At 54.5% G+C, this 25,460-nt stretch overlaps 2 protein-coding genes and 1 pseudogene across 3 annotated transcripts in view; 2 read left to right on the top strand and 1 right to left on the bottom strand.

Moving 5' to 3' along the window:
* The window catches only part of VPS37C (VPS37C subunit of ESCRT-I), a 31,462-nt gene extending 20,827 nt beyond the window's left edge, over positions 1–10,635 (top strand). The window contains 5 exon segments of the mRNA XM_017870769.1: positions 2,014–2,112; positions 6,617–6,788; positions 7,566–7,648; positions 8,360–8,567; positions 8,570–10,635. Of these exon segments, the coding sequence (XP_017726258.1) occupies positions 2,020–2,112; positions 6,617–6,788; positions 7,566–7,648; positions 8,360–8,567; positions 8,570–9,078 (1,065 nt within the window). The 5' untranslated portion in view covers positions 2,014–2,019 and the 3' untranslated portion in view covers positions 9,079–10,635.
* On the top strand, positions 9,680–10,635 carry LOC108528772 (uncharacterized; annotated as a pseudogene). The gene has a single exon (XR_001885296.1). The product of XR_001885296.1 is annotated as an uncharacterized LOC108528772 (transcript).
* Positions 10,636–13,010: 2,375 nt separating this feature from the next.
* Positions 13,011–25,460, bottom strand: part of CD5 (CD5 molecule) — a 28,068-nt gene continuing 15,618 nt past the window's right edge. Inside the window, exons 3-11 of the mRNA XM_017870768.1 lie at positions 22,715–23,020; positions 22,219–22,281; positions 21,611–21,964; positions 19,283–19,576; positions 17,818–17,943; positions 16,919–16,972; positions 15,723–15,842; positions 15,032–15,122; positions 13,011–14,585 (exon numbers count right to left, since the gene is read on the bottom strand). Of these exons, the coding sequence (XP_017726257.1) occupies positions 15,034–15,122; positions 15,723–15,842; positions 16,919–16,972; positions 17,818–17,943; positions 19,283–19,576; positions 21,611–21,964; positions 22,219–22,281; positions 22,715–23,020 (1,406 nt within the window). The 3' untranslated portion in view covers positions 13,011–14,585; positions 15,032–15,033. The remainder of the gene's footprint in view (positions 14,586–15,031; positions 15,123–15,722; positions 15,843–16,918; positions 16,973–17,817; positions 17,944–19,282; positions 19,577–21,610; positions 21,965–22,218; positions 22,282–22,714; positions 23,021–25,460) is intronic.

The raw sequence follows: 25,460 nt of genomic DNA, 5'->3' as shown, positions 1-25,460 counted from the left end.
TTTTGGCTCTGCCGTTTGCTGGCTGTGACTCTAACCTTTCTGATGCCCTGTCTGCGTATGACATGGCTGCTGCTACCTCTCCTTGTTAGGGGAGAACAGCACAGGGAAAACTGACGTTGTCCTTGTTCAGAAACCAGGGGTCTCCACTGTGATACGACTGGCATGGAGCTGTTATCTTCCCAAAATCTGGCCCTGGACCAACTGTGTCAGTCTCTCCAGGAGGAATTCTGGATTTCTGGACCCTTCCCTGACCTACTGATGCGGAGCTCTGTGGGAGGGGCCGGCCACCTGTATCCTCAGTGAGCTTTCCTGGCATTCAGGTGCACACTGAAGTCTGGCAATCCCTGCTTAGAGGTTGGGGGCCACTTTTAACCCCCAGGACATAAACACTGGTCACGTCCCTGTATGGGTAGCTCTTTATCAGTGGCCATATGATTTGTTGTTTAAACCAGGGCACCCTTGAGCAGGTGGGGGGTCCCCTGAGGAGTGCACTGGGACTTCTTGGTACATGGGAACGTGTCGTTTCTCAGTCCTCCTTTTATCTTTCTGATGGCCCTAGGAGATGACGTTCCCTTCCTGCTGCAAATGGGGAAACTGAGACCTGGAGAAGGTTGCATCTGACCACACAGCTGTAACCTTGGTCCTTGATTCTAGAAGCCTTCTTAGCTGGGTTGTCAGCCTTGGCTCACCCTAGCTGAGTCCTGGTGCAGGTGGGCTGTGGAGGACCCTAGATTTCTGTGGTGCTGGAATCTTTTGAAAACTAACATAACCTTTGTAATGAGAAAAAACCAACGTGAAAACTATGGAGCCGGACATGGTGGCGCACACCTGTAATCCCAGTGCTTTGGGAGGCCAAGGCAGGAGAATCGTTTGAGCCCAGTGGTTCGAGACCAGCCTGGGCAAACTAGTGAGACCCTGTCTCTACAAAAAATGTAAAACTTAGCTGGAGGTGGTAACACACGCCTATAGTGCCAGCTATCAGGAGGTTGAGGTGGGAGGATCATCTGAGCCCAGGAGATCAAGGCTACAGTGAGCCCTGTTTGTGCCATTGCTCTCCAGCCTAGGCAACAGCGAGACCATGTCTAAAAAAAAAAGCAGAAAAAAAAAAAAGCTATGGAATGCACCTCTGGAAAAGATACCAGATGAAAGTGGAGGACCCCGTCAGCGGAAAGGAAGCAGGTGCTGGGCGTATTTGTGCTTCCTGTCTTCAGTCCCTGGGGTTCCCTCCTGGGCCTGGCTGTGACCCATCCACCACACAGACAATCGATGGCCCTCTAGGCAGAGTGATGGAGAGGGCCGCTGACACCAGCTGTCCGTCAAAGCAGATGTCCTCTTTGGGTCAGTCAATTTCTTTCCTTCCTGATTGCCTGTGAGGCCAACTGGCTGATTTTTTTTTTTTTTTTTCCTGCTCCTATGAGGATGCACATATGACAGTCCATTTTGGTGACACATGGAGAGGGCTGCAGTTGAGGGGAATTCTGGAGGGAAAGCTGAGGTTTCTGGAGCACTAAATGTAACAAGCAGTGACATAGTTAACCGGTGATGTCGAAGCCAGCAAAGCCCTCATGTGAGGAGCTTGGTGTGCTTCTGGTTCAGACAGAAATAGACACCTACCAGAGGGCATGGTGGCAGCAGTGCTTGCAGGCAGCCTTGGGCCAGACTTAATCTCCGTCCCTGCTGCCTGGCCCTCTCCTCCTGCCTTTTCCTCTCTGCTCCTTGGGGAGCTCCATGTAGCACCCGAGGATTGTGGTTTTGCTTCTGGCTGCAAGTACTTTCACATATCCTGTTGCTCAGGAGAGGGTGGAGGGGGCAGCTCCTTGGTCTCCCTGGGGAGGGGTGGGCTGAGCCGCAGGAATGTGCTCTCAGAGATCTCTGCCCCTCCTCGAGCCTCCCAGTGGAGTGGTATTATCGCAGGAAAACTCTGGTTTGTTTTTGATAAATCATATGTACAGGCTCAGGGGTCCCTTCCTCTTGGGCTGCCCGTTCGTTACTTTGGTGTCGCTGTGTTCACAGGGAAGGATGGAGACGCTGAAGGATAAGACCCTGCAGGAGCTGGAGGAGTTGCAGAATGACTCGGAGGCGATTGACCAGCTGGCCCTGGAGTCCCCTGAGGTAGAGGGAGGCTGGTATGGGGCCCAACAGAGGCCAGCAGATGAGGCTTGTTAAGAGGCGCTTGTTCAGGATGCTGGCTTATTGGAAGTTTTGGCCAAATTCATCCCCCTTTTCTGTGAACTTCATCCTGGTTTGGACTCAGAGGAGTCCCTGAGGCTTCAGACCAGTTCCTGGGAGTTCTTGGCAGTGCTGGGAAGTCCACACCTCCTGGTGCCTTCCCATGACCCCGATGCCCCAGGAGTCCCCACACTGTTGTTCCAACCCAGATCTGGAGGTGGCTCCTCAAAGCACTGGCGTGGTTTTGTACCCACTTTTCCCCAAGAGCCTTGTGCGATCCCATATGTCCAGGTGACTCTAAGGCTTCTAAGGAGCCATTCTCGGGCTGAGATCTAGCTCATCTCCCATTGGATCCTGTTTCTCCTCATAACTGCTCCCTAATCCTCTCGCTCTTAATCACAGAGTCCCTGTGGAAACAAACAGAATCCTGCCTGTGCAGAGATTTACACTTAATAAAAGATGTTCCCTGCCCCTAGTTAATCTCCTGTGACCCTGGGATGTCCCCTGTGAGATGGGAGAGGTCAGGCCACACAGCCAGAAATACCCACGGTCACCCACTGAGTGACTGCAGCTCATCCGTTGTTCTGGAAGCTCCCACTTCCTGTCCCTAATGTGAGGGAGAGGCACGAATGCAAGTCATGCCAGCTCATTTGATTTATATTTGGAGTACATGTTTGCTTGCATGGATGAGCAGGTATGGTGCATCTCTTCTGTGAACTTGTAGTATTTTGAAAGAAATAATGACGCTCCCCCATCCAGTGTCTCTGTGCTTCCATGCCATGGGGGGGGCGCCAGGCCGGTGAGTCCCCTGCTCCTGTTCTGGCTTGCACTCTTGCCGCCTGCTGCCTGCCCTACTTCCTAAGGGAGGAATCTTCACTGGGGTTGGAGGTGACTGAGCATTGGGGGTTGAAAAGACCTCTGGGTGGGCAGATTGTGAGGAGAGGTGGACACCATGGGGCACATCCTGCCACCCTAGGGCTTTTCAGTCCTCAGCAAGGACGTGGAGCAAAGCTTGCTTGTTGAAGCCCCAGGGCTGACTCAAATGGCCTGTGAGGCTGTGAACTCTGCCAAGGCATTGCTCCTGCCTGGCCTGGTGCTGGGCACAGTGCGGCTCTGCCTGCATTCCTTTGTCACATATGAAGCACTGTGAGCGTGGTGCCGTGGGAAGCCCAAGGTCTGCTTCTAGAGTGTGCAGAACTGAGCAGGCGGACAGAATCGTGACAAAGCAGAGAATCATGGAAAACGTGAGCAGAAGCAGAACCTCTTGGGCAGAAGGCATTTGAATTTTGTGGTGTGCAGCCACACCTGTCCCATCGATCTGAACTCTCTGAGGGACAAAAACACTCATGGATCAGGTGGAAATGAAGCAGGACAAGCCACTTAGACTTCAGACCACTGGCAAACTTTTTTATTGTGGGCTGTAAGACAGTAATTGAGTCACTGTGGGTTTGTGAGAAGAGACAGGAGCTCTCTCTTAGTTTGGGGCATGGACGCGGCTTGGAGAGAAGGGAGGTGGCAGGGGCTCCATGTAGAAGAGTGTGCATGGAGGGGTGTGTGGAGGGGAGCTGCTTTGGGGTAGGGGCCAGATGTAGAAAGGAAACACTGTAACTTAGTCAGGATAGTTAGTCAAAATGGTTTTATCTCCCACTTTGCAATTTTTTAAAATTTTTATTTTTTAAGGCAGGGTCTTACTTTGTTGTCCAGGCTGGAGTGCAGTGGCACTATTATGGCTCATGGCAGCCTCGACCTCCTGAACTCAAACAGCCCTCCCACCTCAGCCTCCCAAGTTGCTGGGACTACAGGTGCACACCACCACACCTGGCCGATTTTTAAATTTTACATAGCAACTTTTAAGAACTTAGATACTTCTTGTCGAGTTTTGCTGTAGATTCAAAGAAAATTGATAATTATCTGTAAAGGTTAGTAGCGACTCCTTCCTTTTCTAGCTATATATCTGTATGAGTATAGATTCTTCCTGCTTATTTCCACCAAAGTAATATACTAGGACAGATTGAATTCAGAAGCAGCAAAACATGTGAAAACAGCTTTTATTTACCTATTTTTAGTCTTACCTCTTTTCAGTGACTGGGAGGACTTCACACTGAACCTCTAATATGCATCGATATGCAATTTTTAAGATTGATGCATATTTTGCATATTTATGGGGTAGATCCGAGTCTTTGTTGCATGCATAGAATGTGTGATGATCAGGCTGGGCGCGATGGCTCACGCCTGTAATCCCAGCACTTTGGGAGGCCGAGGTGGGTGGATCATCTGAGGTCAGGAGTTCGAGAGCAGTTTGAACAGTATGGTGAAACCCCGTCTCTACTAAAAATACAAAAATTAGCTAGGCATGGTGGCACATACCTGTAGTCCCAGCTACAAGGAAGGCTGAGGCAGGAGAATCGCTTGAACCCAGGAGGCAGAGGTTGCAGTGAGCCGAGATTGCGCCATTGTACTCCAGCCTGGGCAACAGAGCGAAACTCTGTCCAAAAAAGAAAAAAAAAGAACGTGTAATCATAAGGTCAGGGCATTTGGGGTCTCCATCACCTTGAGTATTTGTGGTTTCTTTGTGTTGGGAACATTTTATGCTTCTTGCTACTTTGAAATATACTATACATTGTTGCTAACCATAGTTACCCTATTCTGCTGCTGAACATTAGAACTTATTTCTTCTAACTGTATGTTTCTACCCATTGACCCACTTCATGGAGAAAGATGTCAGAAGGCTGTGGGGATCGGGAGCAGAAATAAGTAGGGCAAGATTTAGGGGAAAATGATAAAACGTAGATTTGTTGGTTTAGACGCAACCAAAAGGCAGTGGACGTATAGGAAGCCAGAGGCTCCATGGGGCCCTGCAAGGGGTGGGTGAGCAGGAGGACTTTAAGCCTTTCACTCTGGCTCAGCCATGCAAATAAAGTTTCCGTGGCTAATAAAAATTAGATTGAGAGTCACGTATGGTGGTTAGTGCCTGTAATCCCACCTATTGGAATGATGAGATGGGAGGATTGCTTGAGGCCAGCCTGGGCAACACAGGGAAACCCCATCTCTGCAGAAAATAAAAGAACTTAGGCACGGTGGTGCGTGCCTGTAGTCCCAGCTACTGGAAGGGCTGAGGCTGAAAGATTGCTTGAGCTTAGGAGTTTGAGGCTGCAGTGACCTGTGGTCCTGCCACTGCACTCCAGACGACAGAATGAGACCGTGTCTCTAGAAGGCAGCAGTGTGGGCTCTAGGCTGGATAGACCCCTGGGCCCTACAATCCCTGAACCGTGGCAGCCTCGTCTGGAGGGCTCAGGAAGGGCAGGGAGCTGTGGCATTCCTCTTTCCAATCTGGAGCACATAGAAGAGGCTATGGGCTGCCTCAGAGTGCAGGGCCCAGGCCCCTGTAGCTGGGACAGCAGGAGGGCCAGGCTTTCCCTGAAGCCTCCTCTTTCAGAATGCGCATGGGCTTCCAGTGTCTGGTGGGGCATGAGCCAGTCCGGCTTGGTCTGTCACACGCTGACCATGGTGGAGAAACTGCACAGAGAAGCTGCACAGTGAGGGCCTGACTCAGAGTCAGTCTTGCTGAGCTGTTCCCTGCACCCTGTGGCGGGTGTCGAGGCCTGTCTTTTGGTGCCCCATGCTGCTGTCAGTGTACCGTCACCGCTGGCTCAGCGTGCGGGTCTGACTCCTCAGCCCTCCTCTCAGGAAGAGGACTCCTTGGTGGATTCATGGGGCATGAGATCACAGCAGCTGGGAAGGGTGCCTTGGCGTCTGCCTCACTGGCTGGCAGTGACGAAGAGCTGGCAGAGGAGTAGTGTGCCATTTGGCTTGGGGAAAGTGTTTGCAGCAGGGAATGTCCAGGGTGGCCCCTCTGGCTCATCTGTGCAGCTTCTCTGCAGGACACACGTGCCGCATAGGAGGCAGGTCCAGGTCTCTCCTAAGTCAGTGGCATGGTCTGGTCCAGGGCCCTGGCTCTCTCACCCCTCACAATAACTTTATTTGGGGTCTCATTGCATGTCTTGCCTGTGCATCTGGCCAGGGCCACCTGAGTCCATCATGGTAGGTCTCTTCACTCTGAAGCTTGGGGATAAGTAATTGGGACTTTTGGTCCCTTCCCGGAAAGCCTCTGATTTTCTCATGTAAATTAGTCCAGCCCCTCCTTGGGGCTCTGCACACTCCATCGTGGATATCAGTCACGTGGCCTTGGGCGAGCTCTTCACCTTCAGCTCCAGGTTCCCATGCATCTCCACCTCGTGGGCTGTGGGTTAAAAGATTAAGTGAGGTGCAGAGTACTTCGTTCAGGGTTAGAACCTGGCTTTGTCTGACTAGTTGAGGGCTGAGTATCGCCCACGGATGAGCCTCTCCACCCCAAGGTGAGGATGTGCCCCAAAGCCCCTGACCCAGGCTGCCAGGAGGTTCAGGGTGATGGACGTTTTCCTTAGGTTCTGTTGTCCTGCCCTTTTAGGTCCAGGACCTGCAGCTGGAACGGGAGATGGCACTGGCCACCAACCGGAGCCTGGCGGAGCAGAACTTGGAGTTCCAGGGCCCCCTGGAGATCAGCCGCTCAAACCTCTCGGATAAATACCAGGAGCTCCGGAAGCTCGTGGAGCGGTGCCAGGAGCAGAAGGCAAAGCTGGGTAGGGTGGCTCCTCTGTGAACTCAGGGTCCCCATTCAGGGTTGGATGGGGCTGAGCAGCTGGAACAGCATGAAGGATGGATTCCCTGTCCCCTCCCCAGGATGGGCAAGGCCCATAGCTACTGAGGCCCACTGTGTTCCCAGCCCTCTGCTAAGTGCTTTATGTACATTTTTTGACAACAGCCGTAGAAGGGTGGGGACTGTTGTTACTCTGTTTTATAGGTAAGAAAAATGAGGCTCAGAGATGGAACTTGGCTATGGTCACCCAGCTTAGAAATAGGTGGAGTTGGGATTTGAATCCAGACAGCCTGCATCCTTTGCTGCCACTGTTAACCCTGGCAGCTCAGCTTCTGTGCTTTGCTGAGCTGCTCCTGAGCTGCTCTGGGCTCTTTGTGTCCCAGGACCTGTCACGTTTGAAGGTGGGAGGGCAGTTCTGATGGTGAGAGAGCTTGACACTCAGGTTAGGTAACTCCCCTGGCTGGCAGGCAGAACTGGGTCGGTTGGGCTCTGAAGCCCGTCGTTTCCCTTCCCAGGGTGGTGTAGGTGAGACTTGGCCAAGGTCTAGGCTGGGTTCAGTCGGGCCCTTCTCTGCTCAGGAAAGTAGTCTAAGGAACTGGGCCAAAAGTGCCCATCAAGCCCACCCGAAAGGACCCTTTGGTGGACCCTGGGGTGGTGGCTGGGCCTGGGTGCACACAGAGGGCATGCTAAGTGTCTTTAACACCGAATCAGGAAGCACTTTTCAAATGCCAGTCGTTCTGCCCTCCCACCTCCCTTCCAGAGAAATTTTCTTCAGCACTGCAGCCAGGGACCTTGTTAGATCTTCTGCAGGTGGAAGGCATGAAGATTGAAGAAGAGTCCGAGGTGAGAGGGCGAGGCGACACCCCTCTTCCCTTGATGGGGTGTCAGTCCCTGCAGCAGGGGCCCTTGGAAGGAGGAGCAGGTGTCTGCAAAGCATGGGACAAAGGAGCTTTCGTAGATGGCAGAGGTGAAGGACATCTTTAGTCCTGGGGAGGCCTTTTGGGTACAAATAACAGGAACTCAGTCCCACTAGCTGAAGCAGAAACAAGTGATAGTGGACAAGGGCACCTTGCAGCCCTGGATGAGAGGGCAGCACCGCAGGAGGCCCCCAGGGGCTGAGGCCAGCCCCCCACTCTGCTCTCCTTGCTTCCTGCTTCCCTCCGGGCCACCTCTTCATCCTCTGTGGGCAAACTGGTGCTGTCCACTTTGGGTGGAAGAAGCTTCCAGGCCCTCCCAGTCCCGGGGCTAGTGCTCCGCCAGGTGTTCAGTACATAAATACAGTGGCCACTGTGGGCCTGACCTGATGCCAGGGTGCCAGGACAGAGGTGACCATGACAGAGACAGTTCTCGCCCTCAAGGGACTGACATTCTAGTGAGGGAGACAGTGCATATACCATACGTCAGCTGTGAGAAGGGGCATATGGCCAGGGAGGAGGAGGGGGTGCCCGAGGCAGCGTGAGGTGGGAGGGCTGTAGCTGAATTTGGACCCTGGGGAAAAACAAGAGACCTTGATCCCAGCTGGCCCCTGTTGTCACTGGACCTTATGTCTTCCAGGCCATGGCCGAGAAGTTCCTGGAGGGCGAGGTGCCCCTGGAAACGTTCCTGGAGAATTTTTCCTCCATGAGGATGCTGTCCCACCTGCGCCGGGTTCGCGTGGAAAAGCTCCAGGAAGTGGTGAGGAAGCCCAGGGCTTCCCAGGAGCTGGCCGGCGATGCCCCCCCACCCCGCCCGCCACCCCCGGCGCGCCCAGTGCCCCAGGCAACGCCCCTGTGGTTGAAGAGCAGCCGCAGCCCCCATCAGCCATGCCTCCCTACCCTTTGCCCTACAGCCCGTCCCCCAGCCTGCCTGTGGGCCCCACTGCCCATGGAGCCCTGCCACCGGCCCCTTTCCCGGTGGTGTCCCAGCCCTCCTTCTACAGCGGGCCTCTGGGCCCCACTTACCCGGCAGCCCAGCCTGGACCCAGGGGTGCTGCGGGTTACTCCTGGTCCCCACAGAGGAGCACGCCGCCCCGGCCGGGCTATCCTGGGACCCCGACTGGCGCCTCTGGGCCTGGGTACCCCTTGGTGGGAGGCAGGGCCCCCAGTCCTGGTTATCCTCAACAGTCTCCGTACCCTGCAACAGGAGGAAAACCTCCCTACCCAATACAGCCCCAGCTCCCCAGCTTCCCAGGCCAGCCCCAGCCCTCAGTGCCCCCGCAGCCCCCTTATCCCCCCGGGCCCGCCCCTCCCTATGGGTTTCCACCGCCTCCGGGGCCTGTCTGGCCTGGGTATTAGACATACTCCTGGCCTTTGGCCCCTCCCTAGTCCCACCCACGCTCAACCTTTGGCCCAGCCATCGCCGAGATTCGAGGGTCAACTGGAAGTGGCGTTGGTGCTCCCTGTGGACTTGCGTTGGCACCCAGAGGCCTTGGAGGGACAAGGCACTGGGCAGTGTGACTGGTCACGGCACTTGCTGGCCTTCTGGCTGCAGGTCCTCCTAGAAGCCCCTACTTTCAGTGCCTGGCTGCAGCGGTGCTAGCCAGGCTGGAGTCCGGCACCTCTCGCCGGTGTCTGTGTGAGTGAGCGTGTGCGCACATTTATGAGCATCTACTTGCGGCTGCGCTCAGGGCCGTCTGAACCCAGTGCAGAATTATCTCAATGAGGAGGCCCCGGGTCTCCAGCCCCTCCGTCTCCCCTGGGGTTTGGCGTATTTGACGTGGAGCCCCATGCCAAGGGATGCAGCTGTTGGTGTCTGTGCAGTCCATTCAAGGCTAGCCTGCCCACGCACTGTGGCAGGGGTTAGATTGGAGGGAGAGAACAGAGTTGGGAAAAACAACAGGTTTGAGTCCTATAAAGCCATAATTTAACTCCAGTACCTGATGTCAGACAAGCTTGACCTGTGTCCTGTTTGAGTGGTGGCAGCGCCAGCGCAGCAAGAAGGCTGGGGGTCGTGAAGATTGTCCCCAGACCTTGCTTCCACTATTTGGAGAACCCAGGGGGCTGCCTTGGGTCCTCTGGCCAGAGGGAAGGGAGCAGCTCTAGCCCTGGAGATTGTGGTCACATTGGGGCTCGTTTAGGAGTGGAGGGCCAGGTCACCTCCCCAGCCACCCTTCTCTCCTCTGGGACCCCCCACTTTAGGGTGACTTTGCCCGAGGCCCACGCATCCATCCACTCCTTTAGTGCCTTGAATCTCATTCACAAGCAGCCACCTCCCTTTCCCTCCCCTTCCCCTCACTCCTTTGATGTAATCCTCTCACCCCCAGTGTCCATCCTAAGGCATCAAAAGAGGCCCTAACGTAACTTCCCAAATGGTGCTTTTTAAAAAACACCATCACTACATTAGGGGCAGTTTTTTCGCACCTCGCTGTCTTCAGAATGTAAAGGGTGGGGATTATGGCTCTGTTTAATATGCAGCCCCCTGCACTGTGGGGTTTGGGGCATGTTCAGTAATAAGAATGAAGACAATAGACAAAGGGGTGTGATGAGTGTTAACTTGGTTGTTCCAGAGGTAAACCAGGTCTCAGGAAAGAGCCTGGAGCTGCTATTGCTTAGGAAGTTGTACGTGCCTTGACATGTCCACTACCTGAGGACCCAGCGTCTGGTGGGCCCGGGGCTGCTGGGGCCAAGGAGGGACCTTGACCTTCTGGTGCCTGCCCCTCCCCGGCCTATGTGCCATCTGCGTGACGTTCGGTCAGCGGTGCCGGTTCTTTACCAAATGTGCTTGCTTCTCCTAAGTTATTTATAAAGAGAAATCACTAATGGACTCTACTGGTTTGAGTGCTTCTGAGCTGGAAGACCGACCGCCCGTATGTTTATGTAATTAATTGCCATAATAAACTTTGATGAGTCACATGTAGTGTGGTGGTGGGTTTGAGTGAAGACGTGGCTGCACGTGGGTGCTTTGATTTCTTCTGCGGCCTTCAGATCGTGCTCTCTGGAGGGGCCTCTGTGATTCACGTCCCAAAGCCCCATCCTTCTGGATGTCAGCCCTCCCCTGCCTGCTCACCCCAGGGCTGGCCCTGGGAGCATTTACCTTCCCTCTCCCGCTCTTCCACTTTCCTTCTTAGCGGTTTTCCTGTTGGAGCCTGCGTTTTGCCTTGTCCTGGACCGAGAGCAATGGCGTGCAAGGCCACAGGATGCCACGAGGGGGCGTCTGGTCCTCAGCCCGCTCGGGAGGTGCCGTGATCCTGCCACCTGCCGGAGTGGCGGGACGTCGGTATGTCAGCCTGTCCGAGACTCATCTAATTCTACCCTGGGCTTGCAGGATGTGCTCAGAGGGACAGCGGGCCGCTAAACTGGCTGCGGCACCAACGGTCTAGGCCTTGGCCCAGCCTGCCTCCCTCCCCAGCGTCGCCCTGAGCTCTGCTGCTGAGCTGCCTATCCCGCGGCTGGGGAGGGCGTCCAGCTCAGCAGGAAGGGCAGCTTCGAGGGAGTCCTTAGACCGGACTTCTAACAGTCCCTCAAGTCAGCCCTCCGCCTCTCCTTCCCTGCAAGGTGACAGAGGTGGCCGCCTGCGGAGGATGCCTAGAGATGCCCTGAATCGTTAGTGTTAAATACTCAGCAGGGCTGCAGGCTGTGCTGTGCTTTGAGGCGCATTATCTCCTGGAGTCTTCGCAACAGCCCTTTCATCCCCAGTTTAAATGGGAGGAAACCACAGGGCGGGTGGTTCGGTGAACGTGTTGCACAGCCTTGGGAGGAGATGGGACTTGGACTGGGTCGGTTGGGTTTCAGAGGCTGCAGGGGCTCCTCCCCACTGCCTTGGTGGTGCCAGAAGTGCCTCCCGAGGACAGAGTTGAGAGTCGCTGGGCTCAGGTCAAATGTTTACCGCCTTTCACCCCCAGTTGAACTCTGGCCTTGCCTTGCAGGTGTCCAAGGCTGAGGACACAGGACATCAGGGACAGCTGGAAGCAATTTGGCTTTGTAGGAAGAGGCTGCAAATCTCCCTCTAGGCACATAGGTCACTTGCCTTGGGTTGGTGCCAGAGTGGTGGCAGGGGACATGGAGGGGCCGACTTTCTAAGAAAGGACCGTCATGAGCTGCCTCAGCTGGTCAGCCCGCGTGTCCCACCCTGTGCTCTTTGCCTCCTGCTCTCCCTGGCCACCTCCCTCAGAGGGCAGCACACACGGGCGCTCCTCGCGCCTCCCTCCCTGCATCCCTGGGAGATCACTGGCTGCCTTTCACCAGACTACAGTGGGCCTCCCGCTGCAGGGGGACAGACCCTAAGCATCAAATTTAGAGTCTCTAGATTCCTAGCTTAGGACACTGCTCTGCTGGATGTGGTGAGGCCATATGAATGTCACGTCCTTACAGCTCTCTCTTCTTCTCCGTACTCCCAGATCCCTGGGTGCAAGATAACTTTTTTTTTCTTTTTTTTTGAGAGAATCTCACTCATCTGGCTCCCAGGCTGGAGTGTATTGGCGCCATCTTGGCTCACTGCAACCTCCATCTCCCAGGTTCAAGCGATTCTCCTGCCTCAGCCTCTTGAGTAGCTGGGATTACAGGTGTGTGCCACCATGCCTGGCTAATTATTTGTATATTTAAAAAAAAAAAGCCTGTTGCCCAGGCTGGAGTGCAATGGCAAGATCATGGCTCACTGCAGCCTCACTCCTGGCCTCAAGTGATCCTCCTGCACCAGACTCCTGAATAACGGATTACAGGCATGTGCCTCCATGCTCAGTGAATTGACAACTTTCTTTTTGGTAGAGATGGGGTCTCACTTTATTGCCTAGGCTGGTCTGGAACTCCTGGCTTCAAGCAATCCTTCTACATTGACCTCCCAAAGTGCTGGGATTACAGGCATGAGCCACCATGCCCGGCCACGTGATGATGTGAACCTAATGTGCTAGAATCAGGGGTTGCACGCCCAAACACTCATTGGCCAGGTCACATGATTTACCCAGGAACATAATTTACTTTAGGGAATGGGCAGGGTTTGAGAGACACACAGGTGAGTGGAAGGGGTGGCCCTGCTCTAGCAGGTTGCTGGGATGCAGGAATGAGGAGGTTGTCCGGGTCACGGAAGTGTGTCCTCCACAGCCGGGGGAAATGGACAGCAGCCCCTGAGCACTGGCTGGGGAGCAGTGGGCTGCCTTCACTAGCCAAGGCAGGAACTCAACAATGACACCTTGAAGACTAAAATGCTTCTATTCCATCGCATCACCAAACATCTTTTTGAAATGCATCATCCAAGTCAGCCACCCCTTGAAAAACAGTTTTCTAAAGACTCATTTCTCCTTGACTAAACTCTTTATTTTTGGTTTGGTTTTTAAGTAGGCCATGGTTGCTTTGAGGCCACTATATGGTGGCCAAACTATAGATGAAAGAGCTTTTATTTAAAAAGGCACTGATGGGAGACACTGCCCCAGATCCTTTGCCCTCCCTAAGGGCAGCCTCTCAGTTCCCTTTTGAGGAGCCCCCTCACCTCCACCAGATGTGGGAAGAAAAATGGGGCCCCTGTTTCTGGATTCCCAGCATGGTCAGGGGAAGATCTATGACCTGGGCTTGGCCATGGCGGCTCTCAGAAGGCAAGGCCTGGTTGGAAGGTGGTGGTGGTGGGTAGAAAGCCGAGCAGATTCTGGGATTACCCCACCTCATGTCCTAGTTAACTTGCCTTTGCTCTTCCAGACTTAGATTCTGTGGCTTGGACCATTGATGCCTATGCTCCCACAAGATACAGCATCAAATGGTGTGGAGAAAGGCCCCGTCCTCAAAATGTGTTCCCACATTGCTTCACCTTCTTAGGGAGCCACCGCAGTGACCTCCGCATGGCATCTCCCTTGATCAGACCCGAGGCTCCTGGGTAGACCTCCCCTTCTCACTTGTAGTTAAGGAAGCCGAGGTCCCACTGGATTAGGTGTATGTCCAAGATCTCTAAGTACTAGAGGAGTCTGTTTTAGTCAAGGGAGTTATTTAAACCAAAGGAACATGTCCAGCCCCATCTCTGACTCTTGGGTTAGAAGATGAACTGTGATGGGCTGATACTACCTCAGCCTGGGACGTTTAATTGCTGGGTGAAGCAAAAAACCAAGTTGGTTAAGGTTTACTAGGCATCCCTTTGTGCAGGGCCCTGGCTGGCACTGGTGCCCTGTGGGCTTGACAGCTGGTGGTCCCTGCTCTCTGGAGAGGAAGGTGTCTTTAGATGAGGGGGTTGGGGAGGGGAGTCGCAAGACGGAGAGAGTGGGGTGAGGCTGTGGGTGACCCTGGCTGGCAGCTGCGGTGAACGTGCTGAGCTGTCTTTGTGCTCAGGTGAGCAGCCTCTGACCACCACGGCTGCAGAGGTCCCCGGGAGTCCTCTTCTTGTGCCTCCCCTGAGGGATCCGCAGGGGTGGAGGCTGCACAGAAGAGGCCGGAGCGCTTGAGTTGTCAGGAAGGAGGAAAAGCACTACTTACAAAGAACTATTCAATATGCACTCGCCCAGCTATGAGCTTCCTTGTCACTGCTTACCAGGGACAGAGTCTGAGAAGAAAGCTGATTTCACTCAGGCGCCACTCCCCAGCGGGCAGGGAAAGGGGGCCCCCTTCAGACACGCCCGAGTCTCTAGCTGGAAGGCTGTTAGAGGCAGCCTTTTGGGGCTCTGCCCACCACAGCTTCCACGCGTGGAGGGGTGGCCAAGCTGTTGCGCAGCAGTGTGAGCTGGCCTGCCACTCGGAGCAGCACCTGCCACTTCCTGTCTGGAAGGCTCTTGGCCTCTGTCCATGTTCTGGCCAGGGTAGAAATAGGGACATCATTTCAAGTGAAGAGCAGACAATTTTCTCAGGACAAGCAGGTCTGGCTCTTGGCTTTTTGCTCCTGGATCCCAGTTCTGTGGGGTGAGAAGGAAACGTGTTAGACGAAGACACTGCAGAGGTGATGCAGGGAGGTGGGGGACAGGACCCATGCTTTGGGCTCCATCTTGGGAATGGCTGCTGTCCTGAGCCGGGGGCTCCTCCTCCCCGCTGGCAGGTTGGCAGCTCTAGAGGGGTGTGATTACATCACGGAGCTCTTAGGGACTCTGCCTGTGTGGCCTTCCGCATGGAGTTTAAAAGTTGATTGTTAAGGTCCATGATTCCTCTGCTCTAGTTGTCAAACCAGCTCGTATAACCTAAACAACTGACATTTGTCTTTCCCTTTACAAGAATCAAGATGCTGGGGGTCCCCTATTCATGTATGGGCAGGGTAGGACCGAGGGGAGGCACTGAGTGGCTGCTGCTCACCCCCAGGATGGTGGGGGACCCCGGGGTGCTGGGGTCAGGCTGGAGACAGGCTCACCGTTACAGCCTCTGGGCCCCATGCAGGTCGTAGTCACTGTCGGAGGAGTTGTCAGGCTGTGTGGAGGAGCGATGCAGAGCTCCTTCCAGAGCTGGGGAAAGAAAGGACGCTGTTTGCAGAGGGTTTGTGACTCCACAGAGCCCCTTGGGTCCTAGAGCCGCTGCCCACAGCGGGTTGGAAGATCACAGGGGCTTTATGAGCCGGTGACAGCCCGGTATCTGTTTTGATCAAATCAGCCAAATGTTCACTAATGATGCTGAACTCCAGGCTCCCTGGGGCTTAATTGGTAACGGCCAGTCAGGGAGGCTTTAGTGCAGCGCTCCTGCAGTCCACTTAATGGCTCTCTTCTGGCCCGGAGGAATCCAAGGGGCCTCATTTACCATCCAGGCCCCTCAAGGCCCTGCAGCGAAACAGGCCCATTAGGTCACAGCAAGGCTGGGGTTGATGGCTTTCTGAGTGCATTTTTCTCTTCAAATGAGTAGTTCGTGGTCTCAAACAGGACAGCTGGGGCCTGTAAAGGCTACATCCCTTCCGCACCCCTGCTGCATCCAGCAACGTTTGATCCCCCTGCACCCCAGGGTCTCCCTTCTCTCTTTGGGCCATCACCCCACCTTCAAGGGCATCACGTGACCTGCCTTGGCAGCCTGCTCCAGCCCTGTCTGCGTGCCTAGGAACACCCACTGGTGCTTACCTGGATACGCTGACAGGCGGGAGTTCCTGGGAGGTTGGCTGTATTCGTTATCCACATGGGAGGCTGTGGGGTTCTCAACATGGGACCGGATGGTCGCTGTGTGGTTGCGATGGAAAGACACTGGGTAGATGGTAGGAGACAGTGTCATTAGACTTGTGGCTGTGTCCTCCGCCTCCTTCCCCAGCAGGTGCCCAGAACGTTAATCTCCTATTCCCGTGATGTGGTGGGGAGAGGGCAAAGGCACTCACAGCCCCTTCAGTGCCTCCCCCTCTCCTCTCTTCCTGGGAGGTTCATGCTAGCAGGGTCAGCAGCAGACTTTGAGAGCTGGTTTGGGAACCAGCAATCTGACTGGCGGGGTGGGGCCTTCCGTGAGTCAGTCATCAAGCATTTGCCAAGCAGGAGACTGGAGCACAGGTCATAGGACAGATATGCTCCCTGCCATCCAGGAACTGAGGGTCTGTATGTTATTAAGCAAGGCTGGGCAACACAGAGCCTTCTTGAAGGATTTGGCCCTGGACTTGGGAAGGAGGAAGAAGGTGGAAGGGGAGGCAGGAAGAGCACCATGTCTCCATCCATTAGGGTGTCTCTGGCTGTGGCTGGAAGGAGGGAGGATGAAGACCAGGGATGGTGTTGGGCTGGCTGCACCAAAATGTCCTAATACTGGCCCTGTAAGTTGTTCCATGATAAAAATAGCTTGGACAGCCCTTCTTAATGGATCCTTGCTTTGGAGATGGGCAATACAAAAATGCCCATTAAGGTTCTGATAAGTCCTGAAATAGCCATGCTTAGCTGTGCCTAACTCATGGTTTTCCAGATCTGTTGATCAGGGAGGTCTCCTTTGTGAGTGCTGCCTGTTAACATCCACTGGCCACTGTGTTGGGGAATACTGCTGGAGGAGGCAAATGCTGTTGGGGACCCTAGAGATGAGGCGAGGCACAGAAAGGATACCATGAGATGTTTCTACACTCTGAGGCTTCAGTGGTAGAAACCGCTCAGCCATCTGCCCATCAAGAAGCCTCCGCCCTCCCTGGTGTGGGGACGTCTGTTGGCCACAGTCACACGTCAGACAAGCACCGTGGAGATCAGAGGCTTCAAGCAGCCACAGGCTCCGTCTGTGGTCAGCAGAGAGCCTCGACTCTGCCTCCATGGTCTCTGTCCAGCACCTGAGGGAGGCTCCTGCCTCCGGGGACACTTACTGTTCTGATTCATTCCCGTTGGGCCAATCCACTGGCGCTGCTTCTTCTGGCGGACTGGGCAAGAGACAGGAAAGGCGCATCAGAGTGGTGGGGGAAGGTGGGCGTGGGGGTAGGCAGGGGTGGGGACGGGGCAGGGCCTGGGAGGGAGATGGTGGCAGCAGGTGCAGCTGAGGGCAGGGCTGCTGGGCTCTGCCCCCTGGAGTCTCTCGTCAACCTCGGTTTCCTAACTTGCTCGGGAAGGGAATTGGAGCCATCATGTGCCAAAAGAGAGGCCAAGGATGGTGTAGAGGTGGCTGGCTCCCCAGGAGAAAAGACCACAGGCGTTTAGAACTAGACCTGGGCAGGCACTAGGACCCAACACTGCCCTGCTGAGCCTTCTGTTCCCAATCTCTCCCCTCTCACTTCTCTGTCTGAATAATTTCCTCTTAAGTTCTGCAAGGCAAGGAGAACAACCCGCCACGTTCACAAGGTGTGTGATCGCCCATTTGGTAGATGAAGAAACTGAGGGTTGGAGAGAGGAAGTGTCCCAATCAGCATCCCGGGCAGTGGTAAGTGGTGGGGCTAGGCCTGGGATGTGTGTCTCCTGCCATCAAAGGCTGTGCTGAACACCCTCTGGGCCTGCCACAGCCTTGGGAATGGCCACACCCCTGGCCTGGAGTGGGTCTCAGCTGGGTGCCAGAGATGGACACATTGGCAATTGCAATTTTGTTTACTTTCTGTTTCTGTTACTTGGGGCAGAAAATGGCTAATGGGCAGGAGAAGGGAAGGCTGGGGGGCGAAGCAGAGGTGCCCTGCACGCCCAGCTCTCTGGAGGCACAACCCCTCCTCTGGGAGACTCCAGTGCAGCCCCTCCAGTCTCTGCACATGGGAATGGAGCCACTCAGGACTACGACACCTACATTTCTTCACCAGCTTCTTGTAGGCAAGGGGGCCGCACACGACCAGCAGCACCCCCAGGAGCACCAGGGCCAGGATGATGCTTGCCACGGTGCCTGCGGCTGGGCCTGCCGGATTTGGATCCTGGCCTGGGGAGGCAGGAAGAGTTAGGTCAGTCCCAGCCCTGGGGAGAAAAACTGTGGGAGGGAAGCTGCTGGCTGCCTGGCTTCCACCAGTCACCCTTGCTCATCCGAGAAATCACTAGCATGCACGGAAGGCAGTGATCTATTTGACTGTCCCTCCATCCATCTCTAGAACTCCCTGCTACCCACTCACCCACCCACCATTTATCATCTAACAGTTGATCATCTAGCTATCATTTGCCACACTTGTTATAAGTTATTTAATTTTCTACCATTTTCCAGTTGTTAGTGATCACCTTGCCATCATATACTATCATAAAGCAACATATGATCTTATACCAATAGCCAGCTGGGCCTCTATTCTTTTTTTTTTTTTTTTTTGAGACGGAGTCTCGCTCTGTCGCCCAGGCTTGAGTGCAGTGGCGCAATCTCGGCTCACTGCAAGCTCCGCCTCCCGGGTTTACGCCATTCTCCTGCCTCAGCCTCCCAAGTAGCTGGGACTACAGGCGCCCGCCACCATGCCCAGCTAATTTTTTGTATTTTAGTAGAGACGGGGTTTCACCGTGTTAGCCAGGATGGTCTCAATCTCCTGACCTCGTGATCCACCCGCCTCAGCCTCCCAAAGTGCTGGGATTACAGGTGTGAGCCATTGTGCCCAGCCGGGCCTCTATTCTTGATCCATCCATCCATCTGTCCATTCATCCTTCTGTTCATCCATCCATCTATCCATCCACCCACCCACTCATCCATCCATCCATCTGTCCATTAATCCTTCTGTTCATCCATCCATCCATCCATCTGTCCATCCATCCACTCACCCACTCATCCATCCATCCATCTGTCCATTCATCCTTCTGTTCATCCATCCTCACCATCCACCCCACACCACCGCTCACATCATAATCACCCACTGATCCGTCATCCAAACCCACACCCGCACACTGATCTCATCCATCCATCCATCCATCCATCCATCCATCCATTTCTCTTTTTACTTGCCATTTAGTTACCATTCATGTAGCAAATATGTGCTATCTACCATTTGATTTTCTGGCTTCCACCTTGCAAAAGTAGAAGGTAGAAGGAGAAGTTCTATGACTCATCAACTGCCTGACAGTGATCTCTGCCTGTTGCTTGCCCTGTCTCCTGTTATTGTTCATGCCCATTGCTGTCTGAGTACTCTTGCTCCCTGGCCCTCCAGTTTCCCTCTCTCCATCCTTTCTGGGTCTCTGGGACTCTCTGTCTAGCTCCCCAGGGCTGCCCTTTAGAGACATGCACCCTGACCAGGTCCTAGAGGTAAAGTTGTGTAACTGCTTCCACCCACTGTGGGCTGTGGCCAACTCACATGTGACAAACACCTTCTTGCAGTAGGACTTTCTCTCCGTAAGTTCGTAGCACTGCGACAGCTTCTCATGGGGACAAGAGAGCCCCCAGGATGTTGGGTCATCAGCATCCAGCACTCGATGGGAGTTGAAGCCGCCACACTGCTGCTCCCGGCATACCTCCTCCCACCGCAGCGAGCTCCTGGCTGAAGAGCTCTCGCACAGGGCTGCCCACTGAGCCCCCTGGCGCACCTCCACGGTGCCTTCACAGATGCTGCTGCCCCCTACCAGACGGCTCTGCACCTTGGGCTGGAAACCTGAGAGGGGAAGCAATGGGAAAGGAGGGTGCAAATGTGGCCCTGAGCCTTTGTGCTGCTTCCTGGGGCCCCATGCCACTGACAAATCGCTGCTTCATGGGGCCCCCCTGGTTAGGGGAAGGCACTGTATGGGACCACCAGAAGAGGCAGCCTTCCTTTCTGCCCTTCCCTTCTTCTGGTACCCTCTGTGGCTCTTCCCCTGACCCAGCACTGTCTCTGGTGCCTCTGGGCAGCTGCCAGCACCATCCGGAGACACAGCAGCATAGGCGCTTTCTGCAAGGAACCTGTTGGCAGCCACCAGCAGGGAGTCGGCCCCATGCCAGGTGGAGGTAAGAGAAGAGCGTGGGAAATAGGCTCCACCTGGGTCCACTTCCCACTTGGAAACATCCTGTCATTCTCCCACTGCACTTTGGGAAGAAGAAGGACTTTTCAGAAGAGGTAAACTGAGGCCCGGGGGTTGGAAAGACCTACTACCCTGAGTCCTGGCAGTTCACAGTTGGGACAGATCCTGCTGTCCAGGCACTGAACGCTGAGGGCCAGGCTTTCAGCAAGTGGGGCCTGGCTCAACAGAGGCACGCATTTATTTCTGCCTGCCAAGGTGGGGCCTGTGAGTCCGTAGCTGAGGCCCACGCACGCTCAGTTTAGAGAGAGTTGTGATCTCACCAGCTTTGGCCAGTTTCCGTAGCAACATCCACCTTCAAAGCCCTAGTAAATCTATTTAGAAGAAGCTTCAAAGGTAAGAACGCTGGGTATGGTTTTACAGGTTGTAGCCTGCAGGAAGGATAGTAGCTGAGGGACGGGTGGGATTGCGAGCCAGCCCTGCTCACCTCATCAGACCAAGAGACCCTTGGGAGCTGCTTCTGCTGGGGGAGGGGCAGCATTTTACTAATTTACACCAGGTACTCGGCGTGCTTGCAGGACAGCCAGGTGGCCCCGAGCAGTGATTCCTAGATTTGTGCACATAAATCGCTGAGGACCTTGCTGAAAAGTGGATTCTGATTCGGAAGGTCTGGGCTGGAGCCTGAGCACCTGCATTTCTAACCTGCTGCTGCGGGTCCAGGACCACACTGAGTCACCAAGGCTGAGACAACAGGCTCTAGAGTGACCCTGCTTGAACAGAAATCCCAGCAAGTGCTCCATAGTACTGGGCAAGAGGTTTAGCCTCTCTAAACCTCAGCCTCCTCACTGTAAAAAGGGATGATAATAATAACACCCACCTCCTAAGGCCATGTGGAAAATTTAGAACGCCCAGGAACGGTCCCTGCACGAAGTAAGCTCTCGGTAAGTACAATCTGGACTTTACTGAGAACCCTTCTGACCATAGGAACCCGCTACTTCCAGAGGGAGGTGTGCTGCGAGGATTCTCCCTTCATTTCAGCTGTGGTTTCTTGCCTTTAGTTTTCTTCATTGATCCTAGTTTGGCCCACTGGGGTCTCGCAGACTCAGTCTCACCTGCCTCCTCCCCTCAACCACACAGCGGCATCATTCTCTTTACTTTGTCAGCGCACGGCTCAGGACCCTCTGCAGAGCCCTCCTGGGGGCTGTCTCTGTTTCTCTCTTTGCCTGCTGTGCTCTTACCCCCGGGCCTTAGGGCCCTCCCACCTCTCACCATTGCTGCAATGTCAACCCTTGGGATTTATAAACGCCCCTCCTGCAAGGCCCACCCCTCCAAGTGTCCCATCTTTGGCACGTGCCACAATTCCTACCTAGACATTTTTTTCTCCCCTGAATCCACGAAAAGACTTCGCCTCCTCCTGGAAGTCCTGCCGACTCCCCTTCCCCATGTGGCAGCTGAGCCAGTGGTTTCTTTGGGCTTGGGGTGTGTAGCTTTGCCGAGATTACCAAGGCATTCAGTGTGGATGCATCCTCCCCACCCCAACCCTTCTTACCTCTTAGAGGCTAAGACCAGGCCTCCACTTCCCTTGTATTCTCCATAGTGCCCCGTGCTGCACGTATGTTCCCTGACCTTCTGGCATGCTCTGTGACCCCACCTAGGGCAGCAGGTGTCATGGGGCTTGGCCAGGTCTCACTTACCTGAGCAGAGGAGGGCAAGAACTTGGCCACTGTTCTGGGGCTTGATTTTCCTGAAGCAATGCCCCAGGGAGGTACAGCTCGAGTTCTGGATCTTCCATTGGACGGGCAAGGGCTGGTGTTCCCGCAGCTCCCCTGGGTCTTGGGCTCTGCCTGCCTCGGTCTCTGGCAGATGCTTCAAGAAGGAGCCACACTGGAGGCTGCTGCAGAGGAAGTTCTCCAGGATGTGGGTCTTGTCCTGGGCCTTGTCCTGGGCCTCAAAGCTGATGGTACCCCCCAGGCTGCCGCTGTAGAACTCCACCACGCCGGCACAGTGCCGGCCACCAGCCTGTGCCACCAGCTGCAGCCTGGGAGGAGCTGGGAGACGAGAGAGCGGGAGGGGGAGCCAGCCTGAGCGCCGAGGGCTCCTGGGCACTCCTTGCTGTTTGGCCCCAACTTGTGGACAACTGCTGACCAACACTTGGCCTTGGGAGGTGGTGGGGTCCCAAATATTACGTAGAACACATCAATACTAAACATTTCCACTTTATCGGAAATTCAAATGTAACTGGGCATCCTGGGTTTTTATTTGCTAGCTCTGACTCCCTACGGGGGGTTCAGAATCCTCTTACCTGTGGGCTCTGGAGTTGTGGTGGGCGGGGGCCTTGTGGGTGGAGGTGTTGTCGTCTGGGGCTCTGCAATGAGACACTCTGGTGAGGGAGGAATGGGTGGTATGGGGAGGGCCGGGGGCAGCTGGCAACCTTGAGAGGACCAGGAGCTCCTGGCATGAACGCCGCTTGGCACACCAGGTCCGCTTGACCCACACATTGTCTGTAAGCCTCCTGAGAGGCGGGAAGTACCACCCCACTTCACAGATGGAAGAATGGAGGTTCAGAGGCGCTGATGAAGTCAGTGATTGGCAGAACTAGGTCCTCCATTGCCATCCTACAGATGGGTGCTGGCCCCTTCCAGTCTCCCTCCTGGGTATGTGTCTTGGGAGTAGTTATAAACTGGGGTCCCCCCACCCCTTCCACCAGCCGGCTCAGACCCTAGATCACAGGCCTTGGGCAGTCTCCTCGGGGCTGGCGCCCAGGCCCAGGGTGCCCATGTGGCTGGCTAGTTACCCACCTAAGCAGGTCAGGCCCAGAGGGCGACACACGTCTCTTCCGCTGTGGCTGCAGTTGGAGAAGGAGCCCAGGCGTCCGTAGCAGGTGATTTGGCTCTGATGTCTGTCGGTGATAAGGAAGGGACCAAGGCTTAAGGGCACCCCACAGTTCAGTCGCTGGCAGACTTTTGACGCTTGATTGGGGTCCTCCCAGTGGTTGGCGCTCCGGCCCCAGCTCTGGCTGCAAACCATGTGCCATCCGTACTTGATGTAGACCTCCAGCTGGCCCTGGCACCTCGAGTTGGAACGGGTGAGCCTTGTCTGGAAATCTGGGGGTCAGAAAGGTGTGGTGGGGGTCAGGCTGGGAGGGGTTCCCCACTGGAACCCCTCACTACCCTCTCTCTACGAGGCCCCACGCCCAGTCAAGCTCCCTCCTGCCCCATGGGCTGCCTGCCTCACCCCTTGTGAGCTTCATCCCTTCTGGGGCACTGCAGGGGCTTCCCAGAGGAGGGCCGTGACCCAGGCAGTCCCGAAGCTGGACCCAGGAGGGTGGGGCTCCAGATTTCAGAGTCAGAAGGGAGCTCAGATAAATGGGCAAGGTGTTCTTGGCACCCACTGTCCAGCAGGATGGCCCCTGTCCTAGAAATTCTGTCTCAAGGGGTCTGAGATTGGGGCTGGTGTCTGCTTTTTAAACGATCTTTAGAAATTAATTTTAGGCCAGGTGTGGTGGCTCATGCCTGTAATCCCAGCACTTTGGGAGGCTGAGGCAGGCAGACCACCTGAGGTCAGGAGTTCGAGACCAGCCTGGCCAACATGGTGAAACAGTGTCTCTACTAAAAAAAAGAAAAAATACCAAAAATTAGCTGGGTGTGGTGGCGGGCGCCTGTAATCCCAGCTACTCGGGAGGCTGAGGCAGGAGAATCGCTTGAACCAGGGAGGCAGAGGTTGCAGTGAGCCAAGATCGTGCCACTGCACTCCAACCTGGGTGACAGAGCAAGATTCCATCTAAAAAAAAATTAATTTTAATGAGGTAAATTTACATACAGTGAAATGCACTCATTTTAAGGGTACTGTTCAATGGAATTTGACAAATGTATATATGCATGTAACCACCACCATAATCTAGATATGGAACATTTCCATCATCTAGAAAGTTCCCTAAGGCCCCTTTATAGTTAATTTCCCTGAATCTAGCCTCAGGCAAACACTGATCTGCTTTCTGTCAGAAAAGATGAGTTTTGCCTGCGCTACAGTGTCATAGACATGGACTCATACAGCAGGTGTTTTATTTTGTTTGGTTTGGCTTTTTTTGCTTAGCATGTATTTGAGATTTAACTATGTCGTTGGACGCATGAGTAGTTCATTCCTTTTTATTGCCGAGTAACAGTTCACTACATGCACATGCCACATTTGTTTTCCATTCACCATTTGATTTGTTTCCGGGTTTTGCCTACTACAAATAAAGCTGCTGTGAACATTCACATATGGGTCTTTGTGTGGGCATTTCCATTTCTCTTGGGTAAATACCTAGGAGTGGAATTGCTGGGTCATGGGCAGACATGTGGCTTGTGTGATTTTATCAAACTCCATGAGGTGAAAAATATACGTGTGTGTACGGTGTGTGTGTCTGTGTGGTGTGGTGTGTGTGGAGTGTGTGTGGTAGGTATGTGTGTGTGGTGTGTGTGGTGTGTGTGGTGTGGTGTGTGTGGTGTGTGGTGTGTGTAGTGTGTGTGGTGTGTGTGTGTGGTGTGTGTGGTGTGTGGTGTGTGTAGTGCATGTTGTGTGTGTGTGGTGTGTGTGGTGTGAGTGTGGGATGTGTGGTGTATGTGGTGTGCGGTGTGTGTGGTGTGGTGTAGTGTATGTGATGTATGTGTGTGTGTGGTGTGTAGTGTGGTTATATGTATGTGGGGTGTGTGTGGTGTGGTTGTGTGTATGTTGGGTGCGTGTGTGGTGTGTGTGTGGTGTGTGTAGTGTGTGTGGTGTGTGTGTGGTTGTGTGTATGTGGGGTGTGTAGTGTGTGTGTGTGGTTGTATGTGGGGTTTGTGTGGTATGTATAATGTGTGTGGTGTGGTGCGTATGTGTGGTGTGTGTAGTGTGTGTGGTGTGTGTGTGGTGTGTGTGTGGTTATGTGTATGTGGGGTGTGTGGTGTGTGTGTGGTGTGGTTGTGTGTGTGTGTGGTGTATGTGGGGTGTGTGTGGTGTGTGTGGTTATGTGTATGTGGGGTGTGTGGTGTGTGTGTGGTGTGGTGTGGTTGTGTGTATGTGTGGTGTGTGTGGTGTATGTGGGGTGTGTGGTGTGTGTGTGGTGTGGTTGTATGTATGTGGGGTGTGTGTGTGGTGTGGTGTGGTTGTGTGTATGTGTGGTGTGTGTGGTGTGTGTGTGTGTGGCATATGTATGTGGGGTGTGTGGGGTGTGTGTGTGTGGTGTGGTGTGGTTGCGTGTATGTGTGGTGTATGTGGGGTGGGTGTGTGTGGTGTGTGTGTGGTGTGGTTGTATGTATGTGGGGTGTGTGTGTGGTGTGTGGTTGTGTGTATGTGTGGTGTGTGTGGAGTGTGTGTGGGGTGTGTGTGTGTGGCATATGTGTGGGGTGTGTGTGGGGTGTGTGTGTGAGGTGTGTGTGGGGTGTGTGGTGTGGTTGTGTGTATGTGTGGTGTGTGTGGGGGGTGTGGGGTGTGTGTGGTGTGTGTGTGGCATGTGTGTGGGGCGTGTGTGTGGGGTGTGTGTGGTGTGTGGGGTGTGTGTGGGGTGTGTGTGTGGGGTGTGTGTGG

The sequence above is a fragment of the Rhinopithecus bieti genome, unplaced genomic scaffold (genome assembly GCF_001698545.2).
Source record: "Rhinopithecus bieti isolate Rb0 unplaced genomic scaffold, ASM169854v2 scaffold_6149, whole genome shotgun sequence".
NCBI classification, from domain to species: Eukaryota; Metazoa; Chordata; class Mammalia; order Primates; family Cercopithecidae; genus Rhinopithecus; species Rhinopithecus bieti.
Note: the sequence above shows the minus strand (reverse complement) of the source record. Positions and strands in the feature narration are given on the sequence as shown.